Raw genomic sequence first — 14,706 nt, 5'->3', positions numbered from 1 at the left:
TTGCATCGATTATCTTTAGACGGCTTTTATTAACCCCCTGGAGCCATGTGGATTACTTTGGGCTTGACAGTAATGGACCCTTTTTTCAACCATTATAAAGCTTGGATGGGCAAGGACATTAACTAAAATAACTTAAATTGTGTTTGTCTGAAAAATGATGGACATAATCTCAGATGGCTTGAGGGTGAGTAAATAATGGGGTAATTTTCATTTTTCGCTGAACTACCACTTTAAAACATATTTCAGACACCAGGAATACTGCTATTAAAATTACAGTCAATTAAAAATCATGTAGGTCACCAAGTAGATTCACTTTTAAAGAAATACATCTTTTTAGTAAATGGCATTTTGTTCAAGTTCTGTTAGCTTCTGTCCACCTGAAAGACAAAATAACATAAATTATCTTTTTCAATAAAAAATGTGCTTTTTTCATTTTCTTTCTGAAGCCTAGTGATCCCACATGCACATTGCTCTCTCTCTCTCTCTCTCTCTCTCTCTCTCTCTCTCTCACACACACACACACACACACATACACAAACACTCCGTGACAGTTTGACAGTCACTGGAGCATGTAAGTGCATGTGTGATGCATGCTATAGGCTGTATCAATCCCATAATTCCTCAAGGGCTTCACATATACCTTCTGACTGCTTTATTTGTGCAGGAGCTGCAGTTCGAGCGACTGACAAGAGAGCTGGAGGCTGAGAGGCAGATTGTTGCCACCCAGCTGGAGAGATGCAAACTGGGTTCTGAGACAGGAAGCATGAGCAGCATCAGGTGGGTCCAGTGGACTTACACCACTCAGTTACTTAAGCCAACTATAACATCTTACCATCACCTATTAAAGGGATAGTTAACCCAAAAATGAAAATTATGTCATAATTTACCCTACTCATGTTGTTCTGAATCTCTTTATTCTGTTAAAAAGAAGATATATTTAAGTGATGGTAACCACACAGTCCATGACCCATTGACAATACTATGGAAGTCAGCGGGTACCATCAACTTTGTGAATAAAGAAATACACCATGAGTGTGAATAAATGATGACATTTTAAGGTAAACTATATCTTTAACTCTTCACCATCCACCTCTGCTGGCAGTAAATGTCTTTAAAAGTATGGAGAAACTTACATTACTATATCACCGCTTTTTCTTTCCTACTATTAAAAGGTTAATTGCTTTATTAGCACATCATAAAAAGTAGGATAACAACAACCAACCAGAAGAGGTTCAGGTCTACACCGTTTCAGTTTTCTCCAAGGCTAAAATCTTTAGTTAACAAAGGGTAAAGATGTCAGCTACACTTTATGCTTCTAATCAACAAAGACGATAAATTTACAAGTCTGTGAAGATTATATAATGAAACACTTTGTGGATTGATTTATATGTAGTTAGTTTGACTTTTAGGAATGTCTGGTAAGTATTTTTAAGTGGTCTATAAAGTGAATGTTTAAATTGAATTGAATAGCCCAGTGTGTTGTGCTGTCTTTGATGATGTGGAGCGTATTTGTGTACTTTTTCATCTAGCCTGAAAACTCGATAAATCAAATGTCCTTCATCTGTTTAGTCGATGAGACTCCCACGCAAGTTGCTTTGTCAATGAGATTCTGTTTTACATGCTGATATTAAGGTTTTAAGTTATGCATTTGTATCAGTGGCAGATTTGAAGGGACTGTTACACTGGGACCATTGGGTCTGTGATGACTTGGCCCTCTTATTATGTTTTTTCATAAGCATCTCTAATAAATGAATATGAAAATAAGAAAATAGTTTAGTATTGTACTTGCCATGCTTTCATTGGTCTTAGTAAAATATTTATTTTAGCAATATATTTTTATGACAGTTTGGCGCCCTGCTGTCCTGGGGCCATTGTGTTGAGCACTTTATAAAAACAAATTATAAATTATTCACATTTTAGTACTGCATATTCACTTCATAAAAGCTCAGACAAATAGGAGTACAGACAGCTATTGGCATATGGGCTTGTAGCCTTCTTTTTCTGTTTTCTGCCTTATAGCACTTTGGTCACCTATTGCCCACATTAGAAGAAAGCAGTTAACTGACATAAAGACATTCAATAATATCAGTAGATTATGCTTTTTTTAAATTCAGGACAAAACAATGTATTTTTTTCCTCCTGGTGATGTCAGTGAGCCCATGTTATGTTATGTTTGTTGTATATAGTATTGAACTTGTCTTTCAGACGTTGCTCTTGCAAAACTTTTGAAAGTTTTTGCATTTCTTGCCAGCTGACTTCATATTATGGGGTGCAATAAGCTTTGCTATAAAAACCTTTGTTATTTTAATATTCTCAGGCTGGTTTGATACTTTTCTTGATGTTGAACAAATAAACTAGTGAGTCTGCTCGACCAGCATCACTTAAACAAGACAGACTACAAAGCGTAGCGGGCCCAACAGCAGCCCTTGTTGTACACCACTAGCCACAGCACAACATATGCTTGTGATTTTGGTCTTTTTAGCTGGGTTTATCTTAAACAGTCAGGCTAGGTCAGACCTCTTCTCAGACACATACAGCTTAGATTTAAACAAGCTGCTGTACGCAAGTATTTAATAAGGTTTTGCAAGCTTGATTGGACACAATTAACAGTTATTGTACTTTGTGCACTTTTTACTCAGCAAGCAATTTTGGCCAAAATCTGGACTGTCAGTGAAAGTCTAATAGATGGCAAACCATAGCCCAAGAATAGACGATGCATATACGCTTAGAACATGTAAAAGAAATTAAAGCAAACACCTTGAACACCTGTTGACTTTGCTTTTATGATGGAATATCATACATCTTACAAGTTATTATAAATTCAAGGTTATTTAGGGTAAAAAAGTGGATTACTCATAGCCAGACTATATTGGGTCTATTTTTAGCTGTCTCTTCGCTGTCTCAGTTATTGTTTTCGTGGCAGTTTTTCATAGTTTGTTTCTTTTGTTCAACAAGTACATTCTTTCAATTACAGTGTTACTTTACTGGTGTTCAGTGTCAGTTGCAGAACAATACTGCTACAATTTCTTTTATAAGGTTGCAAACTGAAAGTCACAGTATCCGGAGAAACACTGTGGGCCAAAGAAAGCATTTTCAGCCAGTGACCCATTTGTTTAATGAAATGTGCGTCTTTTCAAACGGTTCTCCATTTTGAAACTTACAAAATACTGGCCTAGTTCTTAATCTAACTGCTTGGTACTCAGCAAAAACTGTTTAGCTCATATAATATGTAAAATGGCTCTGTGTTGTTCACGGCTATGTCTTGTAGAAATACCAAGTGAAGTTGTCTTATTGTCTCTATAGTAGTACGTCAATTAGACCAAACCTCGGCACAGCACCAAACATCTGCTGCTCTGAGTGAGACCATTGACTTGCTACTAGATGTTCACTGATGAGCCCAATCCTGTAGTGTGGAGTTGTCTCGCTAAACGCTGTCTATCGAGCACAGCGAGGGAGCATTAAGCCAAAGCTGTTTGACTGTTTTCCTGCCAGATTAGTCCAGTAGTCTCCTGTGTGTTTGGACTGCAGTGGCTCCGAGACTGCATCTAGAATGTGTGCCTGGAGGACAGATAATACTCTCTTGGCATGTGCTGTAAATAAGTTGAGAAGACAATGTATCTGACAGTTCTAACGCTCTAATCTCATTGTAGTATAACTGCAGGCAGTAGCTCCGGTCCTTAACGTAAATTGGCATGGGATGCTGAAGACTGCAATTATTAGTGTTCTGTTCATAAGGTATGCATGCATTTTTTGCATTTGCTTTGTGGCAGAAGGGATTTTTGCTTCTCTAAATACGTTCCTGTACCTCAAGTGGTGCCAGCAATGGCTTTTTTATAAGGGAACATACATACTGATAAAAGGTTTGCCTTGAGTGCACTATAAGTTGCTTTGAATTAAAGAGTCTCCTATTATGTATTAATGTAAAACTGCATAATGCATGTAGCTCTGGTATTGAATGCCAATGTTGTTTGAAACTGCAAAAGACAGATATCTCTTGAGTGTCTGTATTCAAGGCCTTACTGTACAAAGAAATGATTAATTTCATTTTACTTTTACATACAGTACTAATTATGTAAATGAATAAAGTAATTATAAGATTTCTGACTAATTTTCTGATTGGCAAGGTTATTGTATCATAGATATATTACTCTAAATAAGGATATTTATTTTTATTTATATAAAGTTTCGATAGCTTGACAGCAGGAGATACCCCTCACTTGCTGAACCTACTGTATGATGAGGATAAGGACACACTAGTGATAAAAACAAGTATGGCCTCAGCCATCTGTGTGTGGACGTGGGGTGTCTGTGCTCAGACAATCCTCTATTTTTATAGGATATTAAGCATATTAAGGGTGTCTGCCTCTCTAGCTGACTCACCCTAAGTGTTACCCATACAGTGAGGGGAATACAGAGTATATTGATTTAGCCGGCAATCTGCCGGACTAAAGAGGTGATGAAAGCCTCTTCAACCGTTCAAGACAGGTTGAAGGCCTGGACCGTTTGATATTAGCCTCAGTCTGGTGACTGAGATTCAAGAACACTGTCTACATCTCAGTTCCTGGTGCCTTTGTAGCAATAACTGCATTAAAAGTGAGACAAGTGAGATGTAGATTAGCTGATTTCAACCATGTTTGATAGTTTTAAGAAGACACCACTAAAATTAACACCACTATGCCATTTAATGTACAGCCAGCTGGTTGTTATTGCAAAATGAATATAAATAAATATAAATATGTCTTTTTATAACATTATATTTACATATGATTCAACCCAATAGTGTGTTCATGACATTTGAACGTCTTGTCTAATCTTAAAAGGGAAATTTCACAAGACTTTTTCAAAGTTTTTCAAATAAATATTTGGTGTCCCATGAGTACGTACAGTATGTGAAGTTCTATCTTAAAATACCCCACAGATAATTTATTATAATGTTAAAATTGTCACTTTGTAGGTGTGTGCAAAAATGTGTTTTTGGGTGTGTCCTTTAAAATGCAAATGAGCTGATCTCTGCACTAAATGGCAGTGCTGTGGTTGGATAGTGCAGATTAATAGGTAGTATTATCCTTTCTGACATCACAAGGGGAGACCAATTTCAATTACCTAAGTTTTCACATGCTTGCAGAGAATGGTTAACCAAAACTAAGTTACTGGGTTGATCTTTATCACATTTTCTAGGTTGTTAGATTTCAACCAGGGTTGATAGTTTTAAAAAGACACCACTAAAATTAACACCACTATGCCATTTAATGCACAGCCAGCTGGTTGTTATTGCAAAAATGAATCTTGAATTCAATATAAAATTTAAATGTCTTTTAATAACATATACTTTATGACATTATATTTACAAATGAATCAACCCAATAGTGTGTTCATGACATTTAAACGTCTTATCTTAAAGGTGACATTTTACAAGACTTTTTTAAGATGTCAAATAAATCTGTGGTGTCCCCAGAATACGTATGTGAGGTTCTAACTTAAAATACCATATATACAATTTATTAAAGCACACTTTGTAGTTATGTGCAAAAATTTGCCGTTTTTGGCTTTGTCCTTTTAAATGCAAACGAGCTGACCTCTGCATTAAATGGCATTGCTGTGGTTGGATAGTGCAGATTAAGGGGCGGTGTTATCCCTTTCTGACATCACAAGGGCATCCAAATTTCAATGACATATTTTTTCACATGCTTGCAGAGAATGGTTTACCAAAACTAAGTTACTGGGTTGATCTTTTTCACATTTTCTAGGTTGACACAAGGACTGGGGACCCAATTATAGCACTTAAACATGAAAAAAGTCAGATTTTCATGATATATCTTCTTTAAAATTAAAAGTAAACAGGTTAAAAATAAGCAAATTTTATATTTCAAATGTTCCTTACCTTACTTATGTGGTAAATAGCCGTGCCGTGTAATAAACCGGATAATGTACAGGCAGCCGGTTGTTATTGCAAAATAAACCCCTTCAGTGTGATACAAGACCAAACAAATGAATCCTTATTGTAAAGTGTTAGCAAAAATGCTAATGAAAAACACTTATTTTGGGTCTTGAAGTCCTCAGCCGTAGAAAGGAAATCATGTTTTACAACATTACATGGCTGTGTGTAGCAGCAGAGACATCGGCACAAGACATCGACGCACACTCCATCTGCCGTGTGACAGAATGGCACACTTGCCATCTAGCTTAACTAAGCCGGCCTAACATAGAGCAGATCTTAACCACTGAGCTCCCTGCATGTGACATCGCTCTCGCTGTCAGCCTAATGACCCACCACATCCTCACACAGGCTCAAAATAACATTTCATCCTTTTAGAAAGTACGCTTGTTAGAGGAAATGTGCGATTGATTCTGTAATTGCTTATGCTAACTGCTGTTGTCTTAGCCTCGTGAAGGCGCGCCGGGTGCACTGTTCGTCTTTATGCTGCAGCATTAGCCCCGAGGATGTGACTTGGTTCATCGTTTACACAATCAGTCTCCCATTGAAACACTAAAAGCACTGTATTTACCTTTATGAAAATTGATGAATAATATTATTGTTGCATAGTTTCCATAATGTGATTTACAGTATTAGATAAATGCTTTCGCTGTAAGGTTTTGTAGCCACAAGTGCTGTAAAATCAGGGTTGTATTTTTATTGCTGTAGATGTAAAAATATATAGATGTTATTCGTTATTAAATAAGTGATCTAAGCACATTTAGTAACTATAACTTCTATTGCTATGGACATTCAACTGTATTTCAATTACAACCTTTACTAGGTGACTTATACATTTTATTAGTACTGTATGTGCTTACTGAGATACACCTTAGTATTTAAGGTATACTTCTATTAATAATGTGTTTTTCCTGGAAATCAAACCAATGACGTTTGTAATATACTGGATCATGGTGTAAGGAAGCACCGTGATAGCGGTTTATGTTACTGTAGGTAAACAATGATTACTTTTATAAGGGAGTTCCCAGACGAGCCATGTGGTGTAAGTCTGGGCTGCAGAGGTGTCTGGGGACTCGTGTTTATGTTGCCGTGATTCGAAGTAAGAGTATTTTACCTTTATGCCATTCATTAAACTAAAAAAAGAGCATTTGCCATCAAATACCAGCTGGAGAGCATCTGTGTCACACCAATTATTGCCTTTAAATCAAATGACACAGATCTGCTGTTAAAAAGACAGCCATGATTCAGCACTTTAAGAGCTTCTCTTGTTACGGGACGCTCACTCGCACCGGGATTGAAATGTATTTCTCTCTGAGGACTGTGTTAGATCTCTCTTGATTTGCAGTGTATCATATGTCATTCAGTGAAGAGCACAAAAGCCCACATAAGATCTTCTGCTTTTCGGTGGCTATAAAGCAACCATGCCTTCCCAGAGGAATGGTGTGTCAAAAATGAGATCTCTTTAATATCTCAATTGTTTCTCTCAGCAAGCTATGAGATAAATGGGCAGAAAAGGAGTCTTTTGAGTTCTATGGGTGGGACTATTCAATCCTGCTGGAGTAATGCCCAAAAAACACTACAAAAAGGAATATTGTGATTTATTGGTATTCATATAATTTATTCAATTTTTTGTGATGGTTTCTATTAATTTTTGGGGTTCATCTTAGACTCCAAATGAGTAAACTGATCAAAAAAGATTATATCTATCTAGATAGCTAAAATTGTAATGATAAAGAGCTTTCCATGTAAGAAATCTCATATGCAGCAGGACTAACCGGGACTTTTTTAGTCTCACTTATCTAGAGTTTAATGATGGGTGGCCTGGCTATTTACGGGCAAGTGCTGCTGTTCTGCACTCATTAATGCAATCGCATGACACAGTTTCACATGCTCTGTCATCTGGCCTACACGCCACAGCGCATCGGTGACCCTTCATTAAAACGTGGGAAAGTATAAGCAGTTAGCCACACCCCCTCCATCCAGAACATGCAAGTTAGTTTGATGACATATTAGGTAGAGGTCTTTTATGAAGACAGGTTATGTTTAAGCTATTGGATATGTTTAGCCTAAAAAAGCAGACAGTTTATAAATTTAATTTTGGCATGTGTCTGTCTTTCTGTCTCTCAATTGAGACCGACTCATTGACCCCCTGCAGTTTAGGGCCGGTCCTTCTTTCTCCCTCCCTCTCTTATTCTTTTCACATACGGTAGCAATGTGAACAAAAGCCTCTCTTAGCTTTGTTCTGGCTTTCATAGCACACTTTCACTCTTTTGCACCAAAGTCTCTGCCTTCTTTCTTCGGTGACAATACAGGGATAAACATATACAAAAACCTCTTTGTATACTGAAGTCTAGCTGGGTCGGTTTTGCAATGCAGGTTCCACAACCCAAATTAAAATAAAATTGAACAAAAATGTAACTTTACACTTAATAAGAATGTTTAAGCTTGTGTGTGGACAAAGTCCTTATTAACCCTTAAATATGTCACGTGTGAATACGGAGAATTGCATTTTTGAACTGGACCCACCCCTCTGTCCTTCTTATTGGTCAAAAGATCCCTCTTTTAGAATGTTTCGTATCTGGATTTTATGACATCCACAAACTCGCAGATGTGTTTTAATCCTTTTTCAAAATCAATGGATCACAGTGTTTTCTGACACAATAACTACACTAAAAAAATTACTTGAAATAAGTTGAAATAACTTAAGCTATAACTTTATTTGATAATTTATAGCAACTCCTCACTAGTCAAGAAGGTTTAAATTAATTGTAAATTCAAGTTGATTAAACTTAAAAAATGTAAGTGCAACAAGTTCATGCTGCACTCATTCATTTATCAGTTTTACCAGAGAGTTAGTTTTACCAGATTAAAAAAATTTAAATATAAGACCACCATATAAGACCACCAGAAATACAAGACCAACCCGCCATCAATCAGATGGGAATGAGAAATCATGTTAACAGATGAGGTAAAGTAATCTACTTTTACAAATGTTGTGTTTGATGACATCGTTTTATTTCATTATGTAAGGTTTCATTTAATTTTCACAACTAAATTCTTAGTCATAGATGTTACACGTCAGTAAAGGCGGTAAAAAAGGTTAATGTGGATATTAACTCTTTCACCGCCATTGACGAGATATCTCGTCAATTAAGAGAAAACACTTCCCCGCCAATGACGAGATTTTCCGTCTTTCCGCAATACCGCTATTATCCACTAGGTGGACCCTTCCGCAACTTTTTAAACCCGGAAGTATTGCCCTATGGCAAGCGGCTGCATGCCCGTATCTGTTTTAAAGATCGCTCTGAATGGGATCTCTATGAAAAGTCCGTCAAAAAAATGGAATTATCTCTGCTTTTAGCTCAAAATGTGGTGTTTTTGCAGAAACCTACCCATATTCAAAAGCTGATTACAAAAGAACCACTGAAGGTAGGATGAAACGTTTTTTTTTTTTGTTTGAAAGCAGAGGGTCTGTTCTTTCATTTGTTATATTGTATGTTTATATATTTAAAGAAGAACATTTTCTGGAAGGCATTAAACTTTGGTGAAAATCATGAAAAACGCTGGCGCTGGCTGGCAACTTTTTTTTTTTAAACGCTGGCGGTGAAAGAGTTAACGCCATTGACAGGAGACTTGCACGGCCCCGTGTCACTGTTTAGAATGGCAATTTTCTTACGATTTATAAGTAGTTGAAAACATTAGAGAAATTGTAAGTAATCAGCTGAACAAAATATATAAAACTGGCCTAGTGGTTTTTGGATATTTTACTGCAAATACCTTACAAATTACCTAGGGGCTAAACATTTACACCAGGTATTAATATGCAATATATTTGGTCGGATCACAAGTGGACAAGTGAGACACATTTACGTTTACACCATAGACTGTAAAAATAGATGGACGTAGTCTCAGTGATGTCACCCCTAGGTTTCTGAAGATTGTTTTTGAAGCCAATAGTAGGCGGTGTCTGTCTGCCATCGCCATCTTGGCCGCACGTCATGGCGCATCACTTGCGGCCATTAGAAAATTGGTAAAGAGGTGGGACATGGGTGAAGCTGAGGTGGCTGGTTGCTGAAACCACGCCCACCTAGCTCATCTGTAGTGACAGCAGTGGCTGTTCAACCATAAGTATCCACGCCATTAACTATGATGAACTTTAAGGCTTAATATAATTCAAACGGATGAGTTACAAAATCCCCCCCCCTCACAGTTGTGATGATGGGTAAAATTAGCTATATAGACCAAAACAATTTTTGTTTGTAACCATATTTTTTCTGCTCTAAAGATGACCATTTTAACATGGGGGTCTATGGGAATTGACTCCCTTTTGGAGCCAGTCTCTAGAGGCCAGTCGATGAATTGCAGTTTACATCACTTCCATATTGGCTTCACAAAAGAGATCTGAAGATTGCCCCTCGGTTTAATCTGATATTTTAATCTTTAGTCTCTTTTTTCCCACTTTCGACCACTTCTGTCTTGATTGCTGAGAGGGTGGTCTGTGGGAAAGTCCATCTGAATTCGTTTAAACGTGAGTGTGAGAAATGACGGGTTTAAATTGACGCAAACTAATATTATGTCAAAGTCTGCTGCTTGTGTTGTTAGAAAGAAAAGTGCTGCACATATATTCTCTGATATTTCAGAGCAATTGATGAAATAAGCTCACGCAACTTTCAAACACTCAAGATGCAGAGAGCAGCCGCTTAAGTTATATCAGTCATAGTCATGATAAACTTTGTGCTCAGTACATTACATTAGATCAATAGTTGGAGACTAGGAGGTCTTAGTTGGCTGCTTGTACACACTCGACCACTTGCGTCTAAGCAATTCGGTTGAATGTGTTTTCGACTACCTCTAATTGGGTTTGAAAGTGGACAAGCTCAAAACCTTTAACACCCTGTTTACACTTAGCGTCATCCACTTGTGATCCGAATGACCAAAATGCATCTTAATACCAGGTATAATCACAGTGAAGAACCTATGAAGAGGTGATGCCAGCATGTACAAATACATTTTTTTGTAAATACTAAATAAACTGTTGTGGCTTCAGCAACATTTAGTTTCATACTTCATTTTGTTTATAAACCAAAAAAAAATTGCAAATGTCTTTTAGCCAGAATGGAGGTAACGATCATTTGACATCAGAGCTCTAATTGCAATGTTTTAAATCACATTGCTGCAAGTGTTTCAGCTAATATGTTGAGTCAATATGGAAATGGAGCACATTAAGAACAGTGATTAAGTACTGACCACACAATGACCCACAGCCGTGATTGCCTCATCTGTCATGTCATTATTTTCAACTTAATTATCTTGGAAGAGAAAAAATTTCTTCATCCTAAAATGCTTTAATGATCCTTATGAAGACAGACTCTTTCTGTGCTATCAGCGTGATGTTATCTAGTCATGCCTCCTCTAGAGCGATATCACAGTTGTCAGTCTAATACTATCCTGGAAACTGAAGCACAATTTCCAGGCAGTAGGATCAATTAGATTTAAGCAATTTATTTTATGGTTCATTTTTGCATACTCATATTCATGTGGGCAGTGCAGTGGCTCAGTGGGTAGTTCTTTGTGTGTTGGGTTTGCATGATCTCCCTGTGTCAGGGTGGGTTTACACCAGGTACTCCAGTTTTCCCACAAAGTCCAAAGACATACAGGTTAGGTGAATTGGAGATGCCCCAAATTATCTTTTACCCACCTGTGAAGATTAACCAGTTCTCGCTATGAATATTTCCATAAATGCTGGCATAAATAAATAAATAAGCATACAGGTATCTCAGTTTAAAGGGTTAGTTGATTAAAAATAAGTTTTTCATTGTACTTACCTGCAAAATGCTGTGCAAAACGTTGATGGCTGTCTTTGTTCTTTGGGGCCAAAATGCTGAATTTTTTAACAGAAGTGTTGTTGTTGGGTTTTTTTGCAATAGAAATGGGATGCAATAGAAATTTCATACCGCAATACCACGAAATGTATAATACGTTACATCCATATATATATATATATATATATATATATGCAATATCGCTCGAGTAGGAGTGTGATATACTGTAGCTCTATATAGGCCTCCGGCCTAATTGCAGCCGTGATGGTATAGAGCTATATCACACGACTCAGAGAGCGGTATTGCTTTTATACAACAGTTTGACGGCACACGTTTGAAAAGGAAAACTAGAAAACAACAATAGAGTTATTTTAAAAGCCTCAGTCAGTGAACACTGACGTCCGCTCATGCTCTGGTTCTCTTACGTACCGAATCTCACTAAGCAAACGTTCAAACAGGCGCTATCTTTACTAATCGACTGCAGATTTAAATATAATACATATACATTCTCGACTGAACTAATCTTAAAACTACACTTTGTGACCAAGAAACGGTAATATAAAGAAATGGCTACTCCGTCCATTGAGTTATTATGAGATTCAAAGCAGCCGAAAGTGTTACCTGTCATTCTGGCCGCCCTCAAATCCGTGGCGGAAGAAAGTAGTTCCCAAACAAAGAGGCTTTTAAAATAACTCCGTTGTTGTTTTTTTATTTTCCTTTTTTCAAATGTGTGCCGTCGAACTGTTGTATTTTTTTGCATGCTTTCAGAACACTTAAAAAACCTGTCACGGGTGTGTAGAGTTATCATTTTTTTTTTGGATGAACTAACCCTGTTTTAGAAAAAGAGATAAAACAATCAGACACAATATTTATTTAGACACAATATTTATTTAGACACAATATTTATTTGTTCTAGGCTGTAATTACCTGAAATATCTTACCACTTATTGTCTTTTATTGGAAGCTATTAGGATGAGCTATTAATGGTTGTTTGAAAGCAGGTTGACTTACTCATTAAGGGGGGATGGGGAGGTGTTGGTTGGGTAAAAAAGCCTCATGGCTCATCTCTGTTGCTCACTCACATGAAGCCTGTCTCTGACAAGGCATTGTTCGCAGTAAAATCATTGATGAATGGGTTTTAGGAAGACAACGCCACGGCCCTATTAACATGTGGCGTTTTGTTTTCTGCTGCGATTCGTCACCCCCTCCCCTGCACGAACCCAGACAGTTTCACAAAATGAATCCTTACATACTCGCCGGAAGAAAATCAATAGAGTGATTTAGACGCGGCTGTAGACTCCAAGGACAATGGGTGAGCGTTTAGCCCTCTGATAGCATTATGGGTAGGACAAGGTGGTATTTACCATGTGCTGGCAACCCTAGTCATTGATTGAACCCTAGTGATCATTTCCACCTAATCCATAACCATCATCACCACTGTTTGTGTTTTGCAAAATGAAGATGATGCTTCATTGATCTATGTGTTGCGTTGTGTGAGTGCAAAAACAGCTTTATTAACTGGATGGGTAAACTCTTGGTGTATACTACACCATAGTGAGATCTACAATGAAACGTTTAATAAATTGGTGTTTTGAGTGCTAGGTGATGATGCTCTTCTGCTATAAGTTGTGTTTGCAATGCATCACATCTATGCTTTTTCTCTCTTTTATCAAACAGTTCTGCAGATGAGAAGTTTCGCTGGAACAACCAAGGTAATTTCCCATTCTAAATTTGTCTTCTTGTCCTTAACTCCATTAAACTTCATAAATGTTAAGAGGTGAATGTTGTACGTAAAGCATCTTCTGCTGTGTTTTGATGGTTTTCATTATCCAGCCAGCCATGCATGTCACGGTGAAACATGTTGACTTTTGACTGCATTGATTGTGAAACGACACCCCCTGACTTCTACATCATAAAACACACAGGAGAGACTAAGATTGAAGAGCAGGAATTGTGCGGCGTATAAATCATTCATGAGAGCTCACGCTCATGCCGCACCCTTTAAAATATCGGTCTCATGATAAAGCATCTACACAAAGCCACATTAAGCATCATTTGTCATTTAATGTGGAAAGTTACTTCAAATGAAACACTGTTTAGTATATTTCATAGTAGTAGGAAACCGTTAAGGTTGTAGTTTAGTTTCATCTGTTATGAAATTTGTAGCTAGCTTTTTTTTACTTGAGAAAAATGGTGGTAATGTTTTATTTACCTACTATGTTCACCCAAAAATGAAAATGTTCTCCATCACATGCATCATAAAAGTATTTCAAACGACCCTAGTGGGATAATATGTTTCCATAAAAGCGAAACGATAGACGCGTGAGAAAACACACTTATTTAGCTAAATTAAAACCATTTACCTTATGGATTTGGCAGATGACTATATCCAAAGTGAATTACACTGGATTCAAGATATACAGTTGTGTTTAAAACAATAGCAGTGCAACATCACTAACCTGATAAACTACTGTTATTAGAAGCAGTAATATTTGTGCATTGGAAATGACTTATTTACAGATGTAATAGGGTAATAGAAAAACAATAGACCCATTGGTAATGATATCCACACTACTTGTTTTGAGTAATTACTCATTTATTGAAAATGGCGTGATCAAATTAATAGCAGTGTGAAGTTAAATAAAAAAATTAGTTCATTATGTAAAAAAAGAGCTCATTTTTTCCTTCATTAAGAACGAAGGAAAGCAAATGTTTCACCGATAGTTATAAATATATCTGCTGCTGAATTTCGAAGTAAATTGGACCATTCCATCATTGCTCAGAGGAACAATGCAGTTTGATTAAAAAGTTAATTTGAGAGGGGTAAAAATATAAAGAAAGTTTAACATGCTCAGATAAAATGATTTGAAATGCTTCAAAGAGCACCAATTATCTGATTCACAATTTTACATTTCCTTTGGTGTGTGTGTATTAGTACTAATGCAGAAG

The 14,706-nt window shown here is 37.0% G+C and overlaps 1 protein-coding gene across 5 annotated transcripts in view; it reads left to right on the top strand.

Annotated features, from left to right (window-relative positions):
* The window catches only part of ctnnd2b (catenin (cadherin-associated protein), delta 2b), a 116,910-nt gene that overhangs the window by 37,944 nt on the left and 64,260 nt on the right, over window positions 1-14,706 (top strand). For all 5 annotated transcript variants that reach the window (XM_065276463.1, XM_065276462.1, XM_065276461.1 and 2 more), the window contains 2 exons: window positions 665-777; window positions 13,435-13,469. In XM_065276463.1, coding sequence (XP_065132535.1) covers window positions 665-777; window positions 13,435-13,469 — 148 coding nt within the window. The remainder of the gene's footprint in view (window positions 1-664; window positions 778-13,434; window positions 13,470-14,706) is intronic.

Source organism: Paramisgurnus dabryanus, chromosome 6, assembly GCF_030506205.2.
Source record: "Paramisgurnus dabryanus chromosome 6, PD_genome_1.1, whole genome shotgun sequence".
Classification (NCBI taxonomy): Eukaryota; Metazoa; Chordata; class Actinopteri; order Cypriniformes; family Cobitidae; genus Paramisgurnus; species Paramisgurnus dabryanus.
Note: the sequence above shows the minus strand (reverse complement) of the source record. Positions and strands in the feature narration are given on the sequence as shown.